The sequence below is a fragment of the Eucalyptus grandis genome, chromosome 4, assembly GCF_016545825.1.
Source record: "Eucalyptus grandis isolate ANBG69807.140 chromosome 4, ASM1654582v1, whole genome shotgun sequence".
NCBI classification, from domain to species: Eukaryota; Viridiplantae; Streptophyta; class Magnoliopsida; order Myrtales; family Myrtaceae; genus Eucalyptus; species Eucalyptus grandis.
In genome coordinates, this window is record NC_052615.1 from 28,134,155 (window position 1) to 28,155,880 (window position 21,726).

At 39.8% G+C, this 21,726-nt stretch overlaps 2 protein-coding genes across 2 annotated transcripts; both read right to left on the minus strand.

The window, feature by feature from the left end:
* Nucleotides 1-950: 950 nt before the first annotated feature.
* On the minus strand, nucleotides 951-3,789 carry LOC104441627 (aluminum-activated malate transporter 10). Its single transcript, XM_010054787.2, has 6 exons — nucleotides 3,354-3,789; nucleotides 3,110-3,250; nucleotides 2,731-3,003; nucleotides 2,515-2,627; nucleotides 2,269-2,412; nucleotides 951-2,164 (listed from the first exon to the last, which is right to left on the minus strand). The coding sequence occupies exons 1-6, from the start codon at nucleotides 3,691-3,693 to the stop codon at nucleotides 1,679-1,681; spliced, it is 1,497 nt and encodes a 498-aa protein (XP_010053089.1). The 5' UTR covers nucleotides 3,694-3,789; the 3' UTR covers nucleotides 951-1,678.
* A 5,364-nt stretch (nucleotides 3,790-9,153) lies between these two features.
* LOC104441628 (transcription factor bHLH157) lies at nucleotides 9,154-14,824 on the minus strand. Its single transcript, XM_010054788.3, has 10 exons — nucleotides 14,101-14,824; nucleotides 13,189-13,278; nucleotides 12,956-13,052; nucleotides 12,804-12,845; nucleotides 12,600-12,659; nucleotides 10,644-12,182; nucleotides 10,426-10,527; nucleotides 10,168-10,335; nucleotides 9,958-10,083; nucleotides 9,154-9,835 (listed from the first exon to the last, which is right to left on the minus strand). Exons 1-10 carry the CDS (start codon nucleotides 14,193-14,195, stop codon nucleotides 9,665-9,667), a joined length of 2,490 nt encoding a protein of 829 aa, XP_010053090.2. The 5' UTR covers nucleotides 14,196-14,824; the 3' UTR covers nucleotides 9,154-9,664.
* Nucleotides 14,825-21,726: the final 6,902 nt, after the last annotated feature.

Here is a 21,726-nt window from a genome sequence, read left to right on the forward strand (position 1 = left end):
CTCAATCGGCAAAATGGAGTAGTTATCTCTCACATCCAAATTTGAGAATTTTTTTTTTAATGAGTATTCAATATGAAATCTCACAAATATGTTCGCCTTGACAAAACACGTAGTTATGTGGTAAATTAGCAAGTGACAACTCCCGATTGCTTATTATCAGACACGTTCGGATTGGACACCAACACGTGAGAGCTTGGGGATCAAGTGTTGTTGTAAAGGTTCCACTCTTATTCTAGGAGCAAAATAGCCAAGGCAAGCTTTGCGGCAGAAACCTTCAATATGGATTGCTTGATAGGCAATGGCCAGCCCCACCTGTAAAGATCGAATGAGCTAGTTACCATTCGGGCCTCTTCGTGTGGCGTGCTTAATCCCATCCCTTTTGTTGAGGACCAACTGGTTTGTACTGCTTCCAAGGATAGTATGTTTTCTGCTCTGCTGTAGCCTGGGAAATTGTCAGGAGTAGAGGTGTCGAGGTGGGCTGGCAGCCTCTGAGTTGGTTCTCTCCAGAATGAACCCTACTTTCCCTGGATTCCTGGATGGCTGGCTTGATTGCCTGCACCGAGCAGAATTAGTTGCGGGTTTAATTTTCTGTTTCCCGGCACGCGACATGTGGATTCTCGGGATCCTTTCTTCTTTGAGATGCTAGTTCTCTTCTCAAATGTTGAGGAACTGTCTTTTATTGTGTGCTGTTGATAGGGCTCCTGGTGTGCGGGACTTTGGAATGACTTGGATGAAGCAACGTCACACAGGGGTCAGCTTTAAATCCCAAGTGTCGAGGTTGGCTTGGAATTTGCGCATTTGCTCCATCTCTAGAGCTTGTAATGAATTGTAGTGCAGCCGAATTGTTCCTTCTGTGGATTTTGTATTCAAGGTGGTTGTTTTTGCTGTCAAAGTCAGCACTGAAGGAGCCCAGCCATTGAGGAACGAGATACATTCAAGCTTGGTTTCTGAGATATGTTCCAATTGGCATATTAGTTTGGAATCGGAGTGGTGCTTTGCAGTTTCCGCTGTACCTTGTCTTTTATCCCTGGGCAGTATTGGTTGGAATTTGGTGGAAGATGACTGCTTTTTGTAAGCTTCAATTGGCTTGGATTATATTGGGACTAGTCGTTTCATGAAGTTGATGTAACAGTAAATTTTTTACTTACCCATAATAGAAAGGTTCCACTCTGGAAACATCTAACCAAAAAGTAGTGTTACAAGTGGTGCCATAAAATTAAAGATTAAGTACCCTAGCATGCTCAAACCAATGTAATGGACACCAACCATCAATTGGTTTGGAAACAAGAACAAACACTTTCTCCATTTGATCTTCTTTCATGACTTCTTTTTCTTCTTCTTCTTCTTCTTTTTTTTTTTAACAAACCAAGATGCTTTTTTAATCTGTCTTATTCACAGTTCTTCTGGACCACTAATTCCCTGTGACAGATCATCTTGCTCTTATGTTGTAAGAACAACAATCAAATTTTGCCCCACCTAGAACTTTGATCCATATCCCAACCGACTTTTTTTATATGAGATTTGTTCTGATTCTGATTCTGAGATTCATTATTTGGAACTATATTGATTCTTCACATACCTAATGGGAGTCAATCTTGATCTTGTAAACATGTCAATGTTCTTGATCAGTGAGCACTCGACCAAATCAAAAAGTGTAAAAAGATTTGTTTCTTGTCATTTATACCCTCTCAAGGGCCTTCTGTGTTCCCTCCTCATTCTGTTTCTGCATAGCAATTTTGTTCGTGGGCTGATTGTGTTTCGAATTCTCCTGGTCTGCGGGCTCGAATTCAGCCAGGTCTGCTAATTCGTCAACGTCTTCCACAACTCCTTTGATTCTTCCGGCAATTTCGATGAGTAAAGATGCTGAAGTCACTAGCGGGACCATGTCCAACAGTGGCGTTGTAGCCAATGAAGCCGCTGATCTCTCTGCTTTCTCAAGGCCACTGACTTCAGGTGTTGGTAATGGAAGAAGCAACTTAGGAAGATCTGCTAAGCAACTCTGGAGGTCTTTAACAGCATCATCCATTTCTCCTACTACAGAATCTATCGTTGATGATTTACTCGTTGCCTTGATCACTTTCGCTAGTTCTTTTACGACATTGGAAGATTGGGAGCTCACTCTCAAGCATGTACTCGCAAGATGGCTCTTTATCGACTCTGGGGCCTGTTAAAATGCACGTTCCAAATTATCACCGTACACCAACTGAAGAATTCGGGTTCAAATTTGACAAGATTCATATGAATGGGACATGGTGGTTCTTAGTTTACCTGAGTTTCTGAACAGATGCAGCCATAGAGAGCCTCGACACAATATGCACAACTACGCAGCGATGCCCCGACTTTGAGGTACTGTTGCCATGGGTGCCGGAAGTTGAAATGGCCATGCGCTGGCTCCCATCTAGCAAAGTTGGCCTATAAAAGAAGTAATTTAAAAGGGGAATAAGAAAAGAAAACCAAAAGGCTAACTTCCATGAGTCGTTGAAAGCATCATGATACTGTTGTTTGTTTGCATACCATGGTTTCTTCCATTGCTTTTGAAGTTAACACACATTTGTAGCCTTGTAAGTTCTTAATAGGTTCACTCTTGCCACCTTCTGCACTACCATCAAAGTATTCGATGACACAACCTAGAAAAAAGGAGAAAAAATGATCTGTGTCAGAAAGTTCTCAGATAGTTGCAAGGTAGTTCACTAGGAATAAGTCATGGTCATTTTCCATTCTGATACTTACCCTCTAAAGAGCAGGAGAGTTTGTCCATGTTCCGGACGATCAGATTATGCAGCTCGGTGCCAGCCCAGATTGGGCAGACGAGCATGCTTACGATGATACACAGGGAAGTCCCAATGACGATCGTGGATAATCTCTCGTGGGCTAAGGCAAACAGCTCTTCCACCCGGTAACCTGACACCGAGACCAAACTGAAGGTGAGGATGAATATCATGGCTCCATAATCAAACCGGGCTTTCACCGACGGAATGAACCTCGAGAAGGTGGCTGCAGAAGCTGTCCAAGATAAAAGCACTAGTTAGTTTTGAGCTTAAATTGCATATTTATCTTGGCAATGAAGTCATAACACGGTTAAAATGCAATTGTTGCCCAGCTCATGTACCGAGTAAAAATAGGGAAGACCCGGCGATCCAGGGCTCAAACTTCTCTCCTGATTGGTCGGCCACCCAGTTGACTCCGAGACCAAGGAATCCAGCGAGAATGGTCCCGCAGACTCTATTAAAAGATTTGCTTATTGTTGCGCCTGCATTTAAAGAGTCACGACTTGCCAGTTACTACGTGATCGATACTCATGAACTGTATCAAATCATCAGTAGGAAAATCTCAAGGACAAGAAGTTCCCTTACCAACGGTATGCTCGAAAACTACCACGACGGTCATAACCGCCCACATGGCATTCTTGCCAACGCTTTCATACAAGGGCCTCATGTAGAAGAAGAGCGACACCACGCTGAGCGCCGTCCCAACCTTCAGACAGTGAACCACTTTCCTCGGGTCGTTGGCTCCCAAGCTCCACGCTTTCTGAAGAAATCTCCAAATTTTCAAGACGAACTGCGAAAGCAGGCGGACTAGACAGTTCCAAGCCTTCCTGACTGGCCCTTCGCGAGGAGCCAATGTCTCCGACGTTCCATCCGCCATCTTTATCGTCCACTGGGGTGCGTTGTTCATTTCCTTTGCCTGAGACATCCTCGTTTCTTCGCTTTGGCTGGTGGACTTGATCTGAATGATACAGAAATCTGATATTACTTGTGAGGCACTGCCGATCAATATTTGGCAGCATCAAGCAAGTACGGCCAGAGCTTGCTGACTACGGAGCGGTATATATAGTGGGAATATGATGACATACTGCCTTTACGTACCGGTATAAAAAAATGAGAGATCAGAAACCTCCACTACAATATGGACTTTTCATTTTCCTTGCTTGTGATTATTTTCATTTCGAAACTATCAGCCTAGTGCCTTTTTTCTTTTGAGCTTATTCCCACTTTTGAGTCTCTCCTATTGTTAAAAGGCCGCAAATGTTGATCCGAAGCAGGGATTGAACTCGAAACACGACATCGATCCACTGAAATAAATTCTAATTTTACATGACACGAGATGATTAACTCTAATTTTACATGACACGAGATGATTAACTCAATGCAAATATAATCTCACATGATTTTAAATGAAGCTTTGCAATCACGTTGAAATATTTTGGTCATGACATGACACGAATTATCATGAAACACAGACCGTTTAATCCTCAATAGTTTGTAACATAGGCATATCATTTCCATGTCATCTTAGTTTCCGCTTAATCTTGTCATAAAATATAATTTCTACGCTTCTACCTCAGACGCCATCTGTCACCTTCGTGACATTGACATTAGAACCCAATGGCCTATAACTTCGGCCTCATACCTGTTATTAGTTGATCTGGAGTTGAATGTGGTCTTCGGTTTCCGCATTAAGTAGTTCTTTTTTCTTTTCTTTTTTCTTTTTCGAGGGCACTAGGGCATTATTTTATCCCTGTCTCAGTCTCTCTCCACCTTCATCAGCGTCAAATATTGATATTTATGGCCAAAAATCAACTTCATATACTTATGTGGACCACAACAACTGTTAGGTCGTGGCCATGGGTTCTGCTTATGGAGAGTGCAAAGTATTATTTATGCTGATAACTTATCCTCTGCTTTGCATATCTTTCCTGCCCACTAACTAAGTCTTGGTGATAATGTTAAGTACACAAGAAAACCAAACAGTGATATTACAAGGCACGCCCGACAAAGTGACTTGAAAATCTGTCATCTGTGCACCTCATTCTACCTAAACAAAATCCATCATCTAGGAAATCTGCCAGAAATCTCCAATTCACAACATAAAATGTACCAGTGACTAATCTACTCGGGCCGACAGCTATCGCATGACGAATATTATGATATCTTATTCTTTTTTTTCTAAGAATAATAACAATAGACGTGGTGTGATTGGTTTGAGTGGATAGAAGTGTGATCATATTTCCAAAGCGTCCAATGAGCTCTCCTAATAAATAAATAAATAGATAAAAAAAAAGAGCTACAGTGCATTCTGGGGACTAGAGAGCCCTCCTCCATCTACTAGACATCCACCAAAGTAACAACCCCAATATGACTTAAGAAAGCTCCAAAACATTTGTTTATGTTGCCCAAAAGTAAAACAAACAAAAATAGGAGAAATCAATTTAAACCGTGGTTTTCTTTTGTTTCTATTGCACCTTGCAGCTGATGGAATTCCTAATTTTATTCGGCAAATTAGGTCATGATTGGGACTGCCCCTTAGTCCCCAATAGAATTGAGCACTAGTGGAACAAATTCAACTCGGTTGGCTTGCTGATTCATTTGAAACGAGGAAAGGAGCATTTATCTCCTTTTGGTGTTGTACGGCAAACTCAACTTCGGTCATGATTTTTGACTGGCCCAAGAGTCTCGTGTTTAGGGATGAGTGTTGAGACACACGTATCACTTATGTTTAAAAAGTCCCATAAACTTATTGATTTAAGCTTTTGAATGAAAATTGGTCCAATTTAATATGATGACGAACTTGAACTTGAGCTCTCTCACTTGGCGATGAAGGTATTGGACTTATGATGCGCACTCCTAACAATTGCTATCACAGCCAATAAATTGATTGGGGTGACCCATTCTCAATGTATATCGGTATGTGTTGAATAAATCAACGAATGAATCTCGTGAATCACGCATCTTCCAGACGGCTTATGGTTTCTAGTGTATATCGGTATTTGTTGAATATTTCAACGTATAAATCTCGTGAACGACGCAATTTCCAAATGGCTGATGAGCTCAAACTTGGATCTCCCAGAGAAAGGAGTCTCGCAAACACTTGGTTTTTGAGCAACCTTCATGATGTGAACTGTCTCGGATTTGCGCTCTTCTTTGACGATCGTATTTGTTGTGCGCACTCCCAACGTAACCAATAGGGGAGCAAATTCATTTGAAACGAAAATAAAAGAGAACTTATCTCCTTTTCTCCCGTTGAATTCTATCCCCAAATGCACTGTATCCGAAAGGCAAACTCAACTATCAAAAAGCTTTTTGTCTACTGTCTCCCACACAATTGTTCCTTTCTCTGCCTTTGTTTTTTTTTTTTTTTTTTTTTTTTTTTTTTTGTCTTAATGCATTGTGACTTTCATGCACGTAATGAAGCACTTGTCCTAACTCCTAACATTGGGCTAGGTTAAAAAGCTACTCGTGGCCATTTTATAACTCTAATCTTGTGGCGCTCAAGAGATCGTGCATATATAAGTACAATAGTGACACAATGCGCGTTCTTTCGGCAAGTACAAAATCGAATTGGGATATTGCGAATCCAGGAAGAGAAAGAGATACGGTTATAGTGCAATGGAGAAAAAGGAAAGAGGTAGATTAAAAAAAATGAAGCGTGGAAATGGGAATGGCGGCGTAAAGATTTGATACTTAGTGTTGCGATCATTAACAGCATTCCATCGTGATGTGAGACAATTTACGAAATTTAGTGCAATTTGTGCACTAATTAGCATAAATATCTATGAAAGGAAAACTTTGTTACATGTTAAATTTCTTTCACTAACAGGGGCTGTGACTTCATTCTTTTATTAGAAGGCAATCTCTAGATTCTTTTAAAGCTTCAATGTAGTTTCCTTTAACAGGAAAAGAGCATTAACGGAGTTAAACAAGAAGCTTGGCAAGAAGAAGAAGAAGAAGAAAAAGAAGAAGAAGAAGAGGACTGCTAAAAAGCAATGCCTCACTATAGTTTTGTTTGCCAAATCTTCAAGCCAGCTCTTCTTTCATGGTTTACAGATGGGAAGTAATTAGCATAATCATTAGGGGTAAGCAGTTTCAGATTCCTTATAAGTTTCACCTAGAACTTGTAACCTACCCTTGAGTACAAGTTCTTATTTTTTAGAATCTATAACCTACCTATCGGAACTCGGAACTTATCTTGTCACAGGTTTTAGGGTCCAACATGTGTTTTTTCTTTTTCTTTTTCATTTTTAGTTAAGCAAAAGAAAAATGAACATAATAATAATAAACAAACTAGTCATTCATCAAAGAGAATGCAAAATGAACAAAACTATCAACAGAAGAAAATGAATTCTTGACAAAGAATTCAACTAAATAGAAATAGAGATAAGCAAATCTAAGTTTCGTACAAATTCCACCTAGAACTTGGAACTTACCCATTGGAACAAATTCCTCATTATTTTGGAACTTGAAACCTACCTTGCATACCCTAGAACTTGAAACCTATCTTGTCATAGGTTCCAAGGTTTACCTAGATCTCACTTATATTATTATATGAACGATTACAATTTACTAATCATAATTTATATTTAGATACATGAAAAATATGAACATTAATAAAGTAAAAATCTTAGCCATAAAATGGAAATTCAAACTAATGCTTTCAGATTATATAGTTATCATTGAACAATATGGAATATCGGAAGCTCGCATGGGGACATGGATAAAAAGAAAAAAAAAATTAAAACTTGTTCTAGGTTGTACGTTATAGGTTCAAAGTTTCTCCAATTAAAAACTTGAAACCTACCCGTTGAAACATATTTCTCATTTTTTGGAACCCGAAACCTACCTTATATACCTTGGAACCTGGAACCTAAAGGCTCCCACCGGTCCGGTTCTCAAGTTCCTAGTTCTACCCGGAACCATGCTCACCCCTAATAACCATGCAGCACATATAAAGACTCAGAAAAGCAAAAGGATACTGTAGAACCATTTTATGCACCAGAGATTTCTGTTCCCCTGTATATTGAATTTCCCTTCAATATAGTTCACGATCCTTGTCAAGAAGCCTTGCTGTTCCAGCAAACTTTTTTCCAAGTCGATTTGCTGTATAAACTTTGGCCAATCCTCTGGTAGCAGACTTCATCTCCTGCGTCAGGCGCGAGGACTGTGCAGTATTTGCAAGCTACCATGATCATAAATCTTAGTTCCTTCGCTTTTTGTCTCAAGGTGTGTACTCTGTTGTGAATTTGCACGTACAAATTTCAATTGGGTCATTGTCAATCAAAGTAGAAAAAGAGATCCGGTTATCGTGCGAATGGAGAAAAAGTAAAGGGGTAGATTAAAAAAAAAAAAGTGTGGAAATGGGAATGGCTGCCTAGAGATTTGGTATTTAGTGACGTGGTCACCGAAGGCAATCAATCATGATACGAGACAATTTACGAAATTTAGTGCAACTTGTCCACCAATTAATGCGAATATCTATAAAATAAAAGTTTTTTATTGTATGTTAAATTTTTTCTGCTAGTACAACTTGCGCACCAGTTAGCGCGATATCTATGAAATGAAAGCTTTATTTTTTATTTTATGTTAAATTTCTCCTGCTAACAAGAGCTATGACTTTACTATTTTCTAGAAGGCAATCTCTAGATTCTTTTAAAAGCTTCAATGGAGTTTCATTCAACAAGAAAAGAGCATTAACAGAGTTTCGGTTTCAAAAGCCTAAGCCATAGCAAGCAAGATGCTTGTCAAGAAGAAGAAGACTGCCAAATCTTCAAGCCAGCTCTTCTTTCATGGTTTGCAGAAAGGAAGTAGTTAGCATAATCATGCAGCACATATAAAGACTCCGAAAAGCAAAAGGAGACTGAAGAACTATTTTATGCACTAGAGATTTCTGTTCATCTGTATATTGAATTTCCCTTCAATAGTTCGGGATCCTTGTCGACAAGTCTTGCTACACTAGTAAGCTTTTTTCTAAGTCAATTTGATGAATAAACCTTGGCCAATCCTCCTGTATCGGACCTCATCTTGTGCGTCGGGCACGGGCGGGCATGCAGTTTTTGCAAACTACCATGATCGTCAAATCTAAGTTCCGTCGGTTCTTGTTTCAAGGCGTGTACTCCTGTCGTGAATTTCGTTGTTCTTTTTACTTTTCACTCGTCGTCTTTGATATTCACTTTCTCAGCAGATGAAGGTTGACGGCTATGCTACTCTCGTTTTTGTTTGCCCTCGATCAGGTCCTCTTAACAAACACTAGAAACAACAGAGCTATCTTGACGTTCGTATAGATTAAAATCCAGTCACGCTTCACGGAGACCTCCATGTCGCAGTAGAACTAGAAAAACAAATGCATGCAGACACTTTCTTTACAATTTATGTGCAGAGAGAGAGAGAGATATTCATATGATTAATTATGTGATGAAACAAATACAGGGGCATGAAGGCCAAGGAAATCGTTAGATGTTAGCCTATAACTAGCCAATTTGATCAAAGGGGTATTAACAGTTAGGCCACAAATCATTAGGAGGCCGTGAAAGAAAGCGGGAAGGAGAGTCAAAGCTAAAAAAATCAAACGGTCACACATCACACTATCATATCTTACTATGATTAACCCGATAAAAATCTTCAAACGTCCTCTAGATCGGTCTAGTGCCTATTCTCTGAAATATTCCTGCTCCGATGGTCATGCATCTCTGAAGCGAAATGATCCTTCAAAGCGCCTTCTTCATTCTCATATATATCGATCTTCTGTCCATCTTGCTTGTTAATAGGAGACACAGGTTGTACTGCACTTTGACGTGACTTTCTTAGCAGAGGGCAGTCTATCACCGTGTAAGATCGAGACATTCGAAAGTATCTCAGGATATGAAACGATCATTGACACGGGAGCGTCCCAGTCAGCTGATTGGAAGTGGCAAGAGCGGCTCTTTGTAGTCATTACACGAATAGAATTGACTGTCCATGGCGTCACCAGGCTGTGTAGTTGAATTGATACCGTGGCTATTCGTTTCCTGGACAAGCTGAATAAGGGACCAAAACACATCCATCCTCGTCACATGCCTGGTAGCCTGTAAGAAATCATCTGTTGTCAAAAGCTTTCCGAAAAGCAGGATAGAATAGGCATCTTCATTTGAATTTTATCCCGAAACTGACAACTGTAACTAGTCTTGACAGATCGTGCAGCACATACCTCAACAATGAAGCGGGACCATATCTTGCCCTCTCGAACTCCCATATCTCCTTTCAAAATATTGAGGCCAAAGCCTCGGATTATATCCGCTATCTCGAGGAATAAACCCTGATCATCGCAAAGCATCTGGAACAAAACATAATGACAGGTTTAGATAATCAAGTTCAGCGTAAAGATAGGGGCATAGTCAGTCACTTCTTCATCCATTACCTCTATAAGCATTTGTCCTGGCAGGCCAAGGTCTTCGACTACTATAGGACACACCATTGCTTGACCTCCAACTTCGTAGGCCCAAGTAGTGCCACCTCTGCTGCCATCTCCTACATCCCTCTCATCTCTTTCATTTTTGAGAACCAAACTGTTACCTTGGCCAATCAACTGTACAAATCAAGCGAAAAATCAGTACATAAGTCGATCCGGTAAGGCATCTGACTTTAGGTAAATGGGTAATTGGTGATAAAAATGCACCTTTGTCTCAGCAGCTCGCTTAAGCTTGTCAGCATACTTCATCATGCTTTGCAAGAAGAGCATGTGTTTGACCGTGCGATCCAACAAAGCATCGATGCTACACTGGACCATTACCCCACAAAGAAGAACAATGTTAAAAACAAAACAAATTTACTGTATTAATGACAAGCTGAAGCTCTCAACTTATTTTTACAGTTATAAAATTCCCTAGTTAGTACCTTTGCCCCATTAGGGATGATTCCCCGCAACTCTTTGAGGCGGTCTTGGATCTGTTGACGGTCTTTTGGTCTTGGCCTTGTACTTTCACCGGGTCTAGCCCTTTTCCTGGGGGCTTTCATGGGTTCTTCTGTTCTCTTTGGTGACATGACAGTTGCACCTCTTGTGTTGACGCTATAGCTATCATCAATCCATAAGCCAACCTGCGACTTAGGGAAAACAACCTCCCTCTGAACAAGATCTTTTTCCTTGTATAAATAGGGTATGGGGTTCATAGAGGTCTTCATACTCCCAGAGCAAGAAAGACTCGACGACTGAAACTCTTTATAGTCATAACACGATTGCTCTACCATTTCTCTTTGAGCAAAGGGAGGTGATTCCTGAAAACCTGATTTCGTCACTGAATTCTGGTTACCTTCAAAGAACTCTTCTAATCCTAATTCAGAGAATAGACCTTTCCAGGGGCCACCATCTTCATAATAACCAGGCTCGAGTTTGCATCCGGCATTCACTCCAGATTCGTCAAACACATCTCTTTCGGCATTTTGAATATTGATAGTCTTCTCTTCCATCATGAAGGCATCAGAAATGGAATTCCACGTAGAGCCAGTTGCTTGATTGATTGGAAGTTCGGAAGTATAATCACCTCTATCTATGACAGATGAGACGGAGGAGAGTGCCGTGGAATGTGCAAGGCTCTTATCCAAAGAGCTGGCCATCCCAAAGAGGCCGTGCTCTGGCACATCAGAAAACCATTCAGAAAGATCATCCACTAGACAAGAATTAGAACAATCTTCAGCATGTTGAAGGTATTCAGCAGATCTTTTCTGGCCACATGATACAGTGGGAAGTTCACCACAGATTTCTTGCATGTATGGAGCAGATTGTCGGTTGTTCACAGAGTTCCCTGAGATGTCTTGCATTTTTTTCCTCTCTACCAGTCCTTTGTCGCATGATGTTGATGGTGTAGAGACAGCGGAAGAAGCACAGGAACTCTTCACTGAACTGGTAAAGGACGTTAACATGTTCTTTCTCGTACTTGTAGAGTACGCATGAGGAAATGTTTGCTGCAATGACGGCTCGACTGAAGTTAAAGTGGAACCTCCGCAGCTCCATGAACTGGTGCAAGTTCCAGAAGAAGCATTTTTCATGAGAGAGGTGAGTTGTAAATGCTGAGGCTCATGAGAAGCAAAAGGCATGTTGGGATGTGAGACGGGCTTTTGCATTTGGTAGTTAAAATTGGAAACGCCCCCAAGCATAGAGACCAAGTCTCCAGAGTATTTGTCCCGTGTATGTCCCAATAATGGGATCGGATCTTCTACAGAGTGGGCATCTCCTGTCAGATCCGTGTGGCTGTTGCTGTTCACTGATGTCAGGTTCCCGCTGTAGGAGTTCCGCAATGAAGCAAAAAACCCATTCAGAATATCGCGGTCATTGTTCAGAGATGAAGGATTGTTTTCCAAGTGAAGCCTCCCATCAATATTTCCCATCTCTTGAAACAATTTCTTTACTTTATCCAAGAATTCCGAACTCTCTGGAATCTGGAGAAGTAATAGTTACAACAGATTAAAATGTGTCTATCAAGAAGGAAGTGAAATATATTTGACTCCATGTTAGATCATTTTATATCTAAAGCATGCAGACCAGAAGATCCATAATGAATTTGATTGTGTTGATTCAGATATGCTGTTCGTTATAGGATATCAACATATATATTTCCCTTAGAAGGTCATGTATATCTGAGATCAGGAGGGAAATCATAATCCATCTGCTGTTGAAGGGAAACTCCTACTTTTCTTGGAAGTAAATCTAGACAATGGCACAGGAGCATGTATTATTAGTCTCTGCAGCATTGTCCTTTAGACAGAAGAGAGACCAGATTCTAGATGATCAAATTGTGATGGATTTATTGAGTTCATGTAACAAGCATTCAGACTTCAAGTAGTCTTTCAACTAACCTTTTTCATGGCTCCTACTTGTACGACTCCCAGTTGTTCCACAGGGATTACCCCGATAGTCTGCGAAATAAGCACAATAACTCGTTAATTAACAAGCATGGCTCGTGCAATCACAACAAAAATCAGTTCAAGGGAAGGACGACCAACTCAACATTTTATACGGAAGATATAATTTCACTATATAAATGGACATAAAAGACCCACCTTAATTCCAGCTGAAAACTCCCGATCTATCTCGGACTCATCCTGAAGATAAATAAGTTCAAGCAAATTAGAAGGTATTACTTTCAGATTTAGCTCACGATTAACTAAGTAGGCAACACTAGTACAAATGAAGGAAGAATAAGGATAGTCACCTGGAGACCAGTGTCATCGACACTGCAGCATTGTTCTCCACGAACATCTTCCATTATCCATCGCTGCTTCCCCGTGAAAGCAGCTTGGCCAATAATTCTACATAAAAGAAGTGGACACGAGTAAACAAACATTAATCGCATAAAATTTGGAAAATGAGTTTGGAACTCGGAAAAAGCTAAGGCACAAAATAAATGGAACAAATTCGAACAAACAAATTATCTTCAAGGCATACCCGTCACCCAGCAGGTGCACCTGTTGGAGCACATTGCTCACCACCGTCTCCAATTGTTCTTCAAAATAAGCATCTTCCACAGTCAACAACCTGGTAACATCCATTTTCGAATTCTCAATTTTTGTGTTATGAAATGTCAAGTATAATCCAAATGCAACTAAAATCAGAAAATTAACCAAGTTCAAACTTCCCACAACCTTAACGTGGGCCAAGAAAAAGTCAATTCCTTTATTTCCATCCTCTTGTTATAAATTCAACGTTGGTTACCTTTTCTTTTTCATCTTCTAATAATGCCCAGGATGTTGCTGAATTTCACTCCAATTACAGGAAAATTAGATCACTTTCGCGGGATTATTCTCATCCCAAAAAGAATCTAAGGTAATGATGCTAAGAGCTGCAAAACTAATCCTAAGAGGAGAGGACTCAACCAAAGTCTTAAAACTTCCTCTTTTCGAGAAGGACTTGACACAAAGAAAAGTAATTTGCTTTTAGGAGATCCCATGTCCCCTGCTATAACCAAAAAATTTAAATTGAGAATCTGGTTTTATCTTAAAAGAAGGATGTTGACAAAGCCATCTGAACACTTGCTATCTCAAAGGACAAACCATAAAGAAGCTAAACTTTGAGCTGTCCTCAAGCAGACTCTATTTAACTAATGCAAAGGGACAAAGATGAGTCACTCGGAAACATTTAGCATCAGATACAGACGCTAAATTTGCGCCAATAAACGCCTCAAAAGGAAGACAAAAACAAAACAACAGAGACCCCCAAAAAAAAAAAAAAAAAACTTTATGCAACAAACAAAGAGACGGAACAGTAAAATTCCCATGGAGAACTCGAAATGGACGCGCGCAAGAGACACGAATAAGAAGAAGAAGAGGAAGAAGAAGAAGAAGAAGAAGGAGAGCTCACATGGGGTTTCTGTGATCAAAGCGCCAGAAGACGCCGTACGACCAGCCGTCGTCGCAGCACAGAGTCTTGAGCTTCGTCTTCACCACCGAAACCATCCCTGCTCCAACTCACTTCGACGCCTCGTTCCCTCCGTCACTCCAGCCCCATTCAACTTCAAAACCCCGGCCTCCAACCGACCCCCCCAGAACCGGAAAAAATCGAATGCGAAACGGACCCAAAACCAAGGCGCCGCGGTCCCCGAAGCAAAGCAAGAACCTTTCTCGCAGCCCTCGAAAGCAGCTCCCTTTTCTCGCCCTCCTCGAGAAAAAAAGGACCGTCCTTTGCGCTCCGTCCCTCGTCGGTCCTCGTTGCGGAAGCGGAAGTGCTCTGTTCTGGGGACGAACAGGGGACTCGGATTAAAAAAAACAGAGGAAAGAGGTGGCGGAAGAGAGAGAGAGGGCTGATCAGGAGCTGGGTTGGTGTATATATATAGAAGCCGGGCCGGGTTGCCTGCTTTTGCAATTTATTGCTGCGAGACGTGCATGCATAGTAGTAGCAAAGCAGGGGAACCGGGTCGGGTCGAGCCGAGCCGAGCCTTGCCTTTTGCCGTTTGTTTATGGACAAAAGATGAGATCCGATGCTATGCTCGAGCTCGAACGGAAGCAGCAGGAGGACGTCTCCGCCATTAAATGCAACTCTCCCTCTCCCTCTCTGCCTCTCTCTCTCTCTCTCTATGTTTCTGTCTCTGTCGATGCGTTCCCGGGGACAACCGGTCCCCCATCTCTCTCTCTCTCTCTCCCTACGCCCTTTTCGCTTTTTGGAGTTTCCCAGGACGGGCCGCCCCACCGGCTGTAGCCGGTCGGCCCGCTTGAATTTTGTGAATTTGTCATGATGCCGTGGGATGAGATTAGGAGAGGCTAATGATCACCACTGAAATTACCGAGCTAATATAATTATGGAACTCGCTCTGGCCCGATGAGTTTGTCCACGAATTTGTCTTGAGCGTCGCGTCGCCCGGGTGGAAATTACCCGGATGTATAAGTTAACTAGTTTTTTAAATAAGGGTTTCGCGAAAACTATATGGGTTTTTTAAATTTGAGAAAATTCGTCGAAATTGGCGGGTTTTGGGCAAGTGATGAGGAGGGTCGCGAATTTGTCTTGAACGTCGCGTCGCCGGGTGGAAATTACCTTGGATGTGATTGTTTTAGCGAAAACTATGTTTATAAAAGGAATTTTGAGAAAATTTGACGAAATTGGTGGGTTTTTGGGCAAGTGATGAGAGGAGGGTCGCTGTCCAAAAGGGCCAACCGGACGAGCATTTTTGGTACCATTCTCACACGTCCCCATCAGGTCTCGGCCACCCAAGATTTTAAAATTGCCGTTTAATCGGGCCGTGGTTGTGTGAGCAAGTTTTTGGGAATTGATGGCGATGCAAAGGAGCTCATGCATTGAACCCCAGCGGAGACTTAAACCCAAACACCCCCCCCCACAAAAAAAAAAAAAAAAAAATCTCTCTCTCTCTCTCTCTCTCTCTCTCTCAACTTGAGCCACCAACCCCACAATCAAATCTTGACTTCCACACCTTTAGTGGAGGAGTAAGCAATTAGCTTAGACTTAGACTCATTGATTCCCAAGTTCTGCTTTTTATCACATTGCCCCCAAGTCATCTTGAGTTTCACTCATCTTTGATTAGAGCCTTGAAGGGCCATTTTCAATTTGAAGTTCAGAAAAATTGGTTTGAAGCACTAACTGTAGCATCAAAAACAGAATGTGACCTTTTGCATAGTAAGTGATATTTTTTAGGTTTCCTTTTGCTCAATATGGCAACAGGACAATCCTCAAGATACTTGAATCTTGGTTGAATTACTATTTTCTTATCTCAATGTATGTTGCAATACTCTCGTAATAATTTTTCTTCAGGTAGTGAGAGGATTGACATAAACCTACCATTAATGAAAATGACATTTCTTCCTTGGATAAGGGTTTTAACACGACCGATAGAAACATTCTCAAAAGTCATCTCGAATCCTATAAGAATTTGTTTTGGAAAAGACTCACATCCCGTACGAATGCCAAACTCAACCATCTAAAATTCAAAGTTCTAACTAATCAAGTAATTCATTGAACATAGCAATATTTTTCATCACTACTTCTTCATCAATAATTGCTACTATATTAAATTGAGAATTAACAGTGAATCAGTTTATTAGAATTTCGAATATGCACCCGCCGGAGGACCTCCACCTGGCGGGGCGGCGGCCTGAGTTGCGGGCAGAGAAAATTCTGGGCGGTGAGGTTGGGGGAATTGCCGGGGCCTTGGAGGGGGGACCCAGTCTATGGAAATTTGGAAACATTTATTTAAAATAAACTAAAATGAAGAAGAAGAAGAAAAAAAAATGGAACGATAAATTTGAAAAAAAAAAGGGGGATAAAAATTGGAGTAGTGGAGAAGTGGTCCCTACTCTTTATTTGAATAGGGCTGTGGGGTTTGTAGGGATCAAATTCTGACACCTTCTTCAGGGAATTGCCTGCTCCTTTTAATTCCCCAAAAATACCTCCTCCCAAATTATTATTATTTTTATATTTTTTTCATTTTTATTTATTACTGAGGCGACAAATTACATGAAATTTACACCATCCCTCCCCCACCTCCTATGTCCTTTAATTATATTCGCGACAGCGACCACTACTTCAGTACTAATTACCCTGGTTTCATCATGAAATACCCCCTATGGCCAAATAAATAAATAAATAAATATAGAAGAAGAAAAACCTTAAATTAAATATATCTTGTCATCTAAGATTACTCATATTGGAGTTGGTGCCGCTGCATATATAAAATGTTTATCGCGATTATATTGTGAGAGTATAATTTGAATTAGTGGACTATTAATAGCCCCTTCAAATGACTATTAATCACGTCACTTGATCTGTTGATTCGTTAGCTATTCTACTGTACTTAATATTTTGTTTTAAAAAAAAAAAAAAAACTTGACCTCTATCATTTCAAAGTATGTTAAATCAAAACATGTACCCATCATGGAGGTTTACATAAGCTGGTCATTGACTGCCTGCCACTTTTTTTATCAAGTGTTATTCATACTCATATGACGTTATAATGTGTGGCCTCGCTTCATTCCTTTTCCTGTGGTATTTAAGCGCATGGAAATATAATAATTTTATTAGAACGACATCGTATCAGACATATCTTATGATATAAAATTACATGAATAATTGACTTCATGCATAAGAAGCTACTTTTCTTATGTACCATTACTTTGGAAATTAGTACGTGGGTTTATTGCGCTCATTGCCCGACAATAACTTTTTCTTTGCCAAACCAGAGTCATAACTTTCTATATTGCAGTCTTAACTTATGGTATTTCCCACTTTTAATTTTCAAGGTGTAAATAATCTCTCTTAGCATTATGAAGCGATATTTCATTAGTATAAAATGATAGCTTCAAATTTCCAACTCGACTAATCTTCTCAAGTTCACGTAAAAACCCATGATTATATTTTCATAGAAAGTTGCGATGGCCACATGTCCAAGTGATCCTAACATAACTTGGATTTTTCCTTCTTTTTTTTCCTCTCAACGACGTCGGATTGGAGAAACAGAACAGGGTTACTATAGTCCAAATTTGCGCCGGCTGACAAGATTTTTTGTCTTGAGGAAATCAAATCAAGAAGGTGAAAACGAAATGGACATTTAATAAACCCGAAACCCGACAATTTTAATTTAGTTAAAGAAGTCAACTTTTCTCTAGTTGTATAACTTATATCATGCAAATTTATTATTGTACACAAATGCTTTATCTACATGAAAAGTTTTGAGGATTATTGGCTATAGGCTGTCGCGCTTATATAAAGTTCTACTGTGCCCCTCGTCATCTTGATTGATGACATTTTAATTAATTCAGATTGACCCTCACGCAAGTGTGTATATATAGGTATATATATGACCACCATCTCTACTCAATATTAACACAAAATCATTAGTTCTTTCTTTCTATAATCTAACGATATGGGCGTGGAGATCCGGCTATCGGGAGATTCACCAACTTTTTGCAAACCCCTAAAGTGGTTAAGTCCAGAATTTTAGCTTATATTGATAGTCCTCACACAAAGCAATTTACACATAGTTAATGGGATTTGAATAGATAACTTATAATTTCTGAAATGGACATCTCTAGCACTCTAACTGCACAAACCCTAAGATGACAACACATTAATTTGAGATACATATGTAGAGATTAGCCCTTAAGAAAGGCGGTACGACATTCAATAGTGTGCTCTTTCCACAGTATGTAGTTCAGTTATTGCCCTCCTTCTTTTAGTGTATGACACCCTGCAGAAAATCTGTCTAAAGTGACCAAACAAATGGTCGCAAGAAGTCAGTATTTCGTCGCTATATTTTATTTTATTTTATTCGTCGCTGAAAAAGACTCCTAGCAGGCAAACTTTGCATTTTGGTCACTAGAGTTGTCACTATTGCTCGCCATGCCTAACATTTGCAACAACGAATTTCCATGATCTGGTCGCCCAAAAAGGAGGGCTTGATCTAGACTGCCTTTATCGATCAATTTTAGACTGGAAATCCAAATTCATTAATTTGATCGGTAGAAGTAGCTAGACGCACAATTCCACCCTTGCTGTTTTTGCTATTCCCCAACTTCTAATACCTGTTTTGCATTAAATAGCTCAGTTTGCAGCCCAACAAAAATAGGGTTGATCGGTTTTCAAGCGGTCCAGTAAAACCGATAGAGTTCACAGGAGAAAATGCATCAAACTCCATGAGAGGTGAAGGAGACCTAGGAAAGGAGAAAGACTAAGAAGAGAGCAAGCATGAGCATTGTGGGGCGAAAGAGAAAAATTGAAAGAGGAGAGAAAGCTTGTGTGAGACATTTAAAAAGTAAAAGTAAAAAACAGTCGGTCTAGGCGGTCTATCCTTTCTCGCCTTGGAATTAAGAGCTGGACTGTCTAGATACTAATTTCACTTTTAGGAATCGAGAACTTAACAAATACTCTTGAGAACAGGACCAAATCGATCGATTCAGTCCCAATAACCCTACAAAGAAGGCCATCATCTTTTATACTCATCCATTTCTTCACAAACGTCACCTAAATCCATTTATACACAATCTATAAAATTATAAAAATCCATGCGACAAAATTCCACAAACTTTATCAATCCAAATTAGAGAATAACAAAATGGCCACTCTTGAAGTTTTGACCATAATGAATCCCCTAAAGACTATTCATCCGTCAAAAGATTTAGGAAAAATTATATACATATAAAAATTATAGGCAAAATAATTATAAAAAAACAACAATATCATTATTATATATATTTTAAAGATAGTAAATTTTATCTAGAAAACTAAATTTAGACGCCATAATCATTGATTAACTTGCACATACAAAATTGGAAAAATGTCAAAAAAGTCATAAACCTACTATACTTTTGCCATTCAGTTTTAAATATTTCAATTGTATCAATTTAGTTATAAACTCTTTTACGTTTTGCTAATTAAATCCATCTAGTCAATTTAGGCTGAAAATCGTTGACTTGGACACCGGTCGTCCTATGTAGCACAATCAGCATTGACGTTGATATTTTTATAATTTTTAAATAATTTTTTGAGTTCTTTTTTATATATATAGATTTATATTTGGATTGAGGGCTGGTGAGGGTTGTCAATTGGCCCTCACCGGCCGAGATGCCCTTGTTCGACCCTCACCTAGGGCCAAGGAGGATCACAGCACCCTTGCTCAGCCTAGATTTGGCAAGGGTGTCACGAGCCTCGCCAGCCATAATGAGAGTCCTCAGCCTTCACCTGTGACCGGTGACCCTTGTCAACCCTCCATTAAAAAAAATTAAGAAAATAAAATAAAATAGCTAAAAAGTAATTAAAGATTTTCAAAAAAAAAAATTTATTGTCAACATCAATCGTGTTATATATGATTGCCGGTGTTCACGTGAACGATTTCCAACCTAAACTAGCTAAATAGATTCAATTGACAATGCGTAAATAAGCTTAAAATCATGTTAACACAATTGAATAGTAAAAACTAAATTGATATAAATGTAATAAATATATGACTTTTTTGATACTTTTTTCCGTATATCGCCGATAATGCAAAATCACTACTCAATAGACAATTTTTTTATGGGCGATAAATGAAAAGACATGACTGATAAACGTCCAACACTTTCACGGAATAGGGCAATGGCGGGAGTCGTCCAAACAATCGACACAATTAGAATTTTCATGACGATTTTCTGTTTCTGCAATTGGGAAAAAAAAAAAAAACTGTTCTCTCATGTGCAGTATTGTTACCAAATGATGGTGTACATAAAATCTATGCTACGGCGCGGGGCGACTGGACGTAACTTATGAACATAGCTGGATTACAGCATCGCATCTGTGTGGAGACAGCTCTTTTCCCCTTTGAGAAAGAGAGCCTGAAAGTCGCCCTGGATCATGAAAAACATCAACAGTGTTGACGCGCTTCTTGTCTCAATCATCGGACTCGTCCTTTCACCTTGTGTCCCCGCCCCCTCCCTCAAATTTGATGAAGCTTTGGCTCTATGTTGTAGCCATAATTATTGATCAATCGCCAATCAAAGCCCCCACTAAACCGGCCTCTTATGGATCGCGCATATGTATGGGAGCTAAGGAAATTATCGAAGTTGACCTTGACTGATAGGGGCAATCGATCCACTTGGCGTTTTCCGACGGTCGCCTCAGAGCCTTTCCTTTCGGACCGACCTCTCACCGCCCATTTTTATAGATTGAATTGCCTATTTGATCCTTTCGGGCCAAGCAAGTGGAAAAGCATATAATAACCCAAGCCTCCCCAACATGGCTTGACATTTGTTACTCTTCCTCCTTTACCCCCGACAGCAGAAGATGGGATAATTATCTACTCATCCTAATCATACTGAGTGAATGTCTATTTAATGATAAACTTTTCAATTTTATTAATTTAGTTATGAATAATCGTGCAAAATTCTAATGCAATCCTTTCAGCCAGTTACTGATATGGCGATCTACAAGTTATCTATGTCAACGTGCCATGTAAAACGTCTGGAAATAATCGAACGCCGCGTTGGTGATTCCGACATTAATTAGCTAAAAGAAATACTTTGAAACTTCACGCAGAAGTTTAGGATCACATTGTCAAAATAGAAAAAAATTAGAACCGAATTGACATTTGTATAATACATTTAGAAATAAATTGATAACTTTACCAGCAAGAGAGATTGTAAACTTTGCAAGATAGACAAATCCTAAAATGTGCGCATGCACACATAATAATTAGGGTACGAGCATAGAGGTCTAACTACATGAATTAACTCAATTATACTCAGATCCTTGATTTGTGTGGTTGATTTAATTCAAACAATTTGCATGCAATTGATAATAATCAGCTATATTATCACCGGAGCCTATAAATAATGTAAATTAACCAAAGATTCCTCTACCCTTAGTAGTGCAACCTTTTGTTTACTTTCTCCAAGTCAATGCATTCAGTCTTAATGATACACTTCTATACTCTCATCTATACTCTCTCTCTCTCTCTCTCTCTCTCTTCATAGGGTATCCTAGGTATCCAAGATCTAGAAAAAAGCTTAGGAG

What these genes read in the sequence shown, in the direction of transcription:
- LOC104441627 (XM_010054787.2), bottom strand. Translation starts at nt 3,693, where the DNA reads ATGTCTCAGGCAAAGGAAATGAACAACGCACCCCAGTGGACGATAAAG. An exon ending in AGTTTTCGAGCATACCGTTG is followed by an intron (nt 3,251 to 3,353) that starts GTAAGGGAACTT and finishes CTTTAAATGCAG; the next exon opens with GCGCAACAATAAGCAAATCT. An exon ending in AAGCAATGGAAGAAACCATG is followed by an intron (nt 2,413 to 2,514) that starts GTATGCAAACAA and finishes CTTCTTTTATAG; the next exon opens with GCCAACTTTGCTAGATGGGA.
- LOC104441628 (XM_010054788.3), bottom strand. Translation starts at nt 14,195, where the DNA reads ATGGTTTCGGTGGTGAAGACGAAGCTCAAGACTCTGTGCTGCGACGAC. An exon ending in AAGTAGGAGCCATGAAAAAG is followed by an intron (nt 12,183 to 12,599) that starts GTTAGTTGAAAG and finishes TTACTTCTCCAG; the next exon opens with ATTCCAGAGAGTTCGGAATT. An exon ending in AGCGAGCTGCTGAGACAAAG is followed by an intron (nt 10,336 to 10,425) that starts GTGCATTTTTAT and finishes TGATTTGTACAG; the next exon opens with TTGATTGGCCAAGGTAACAG.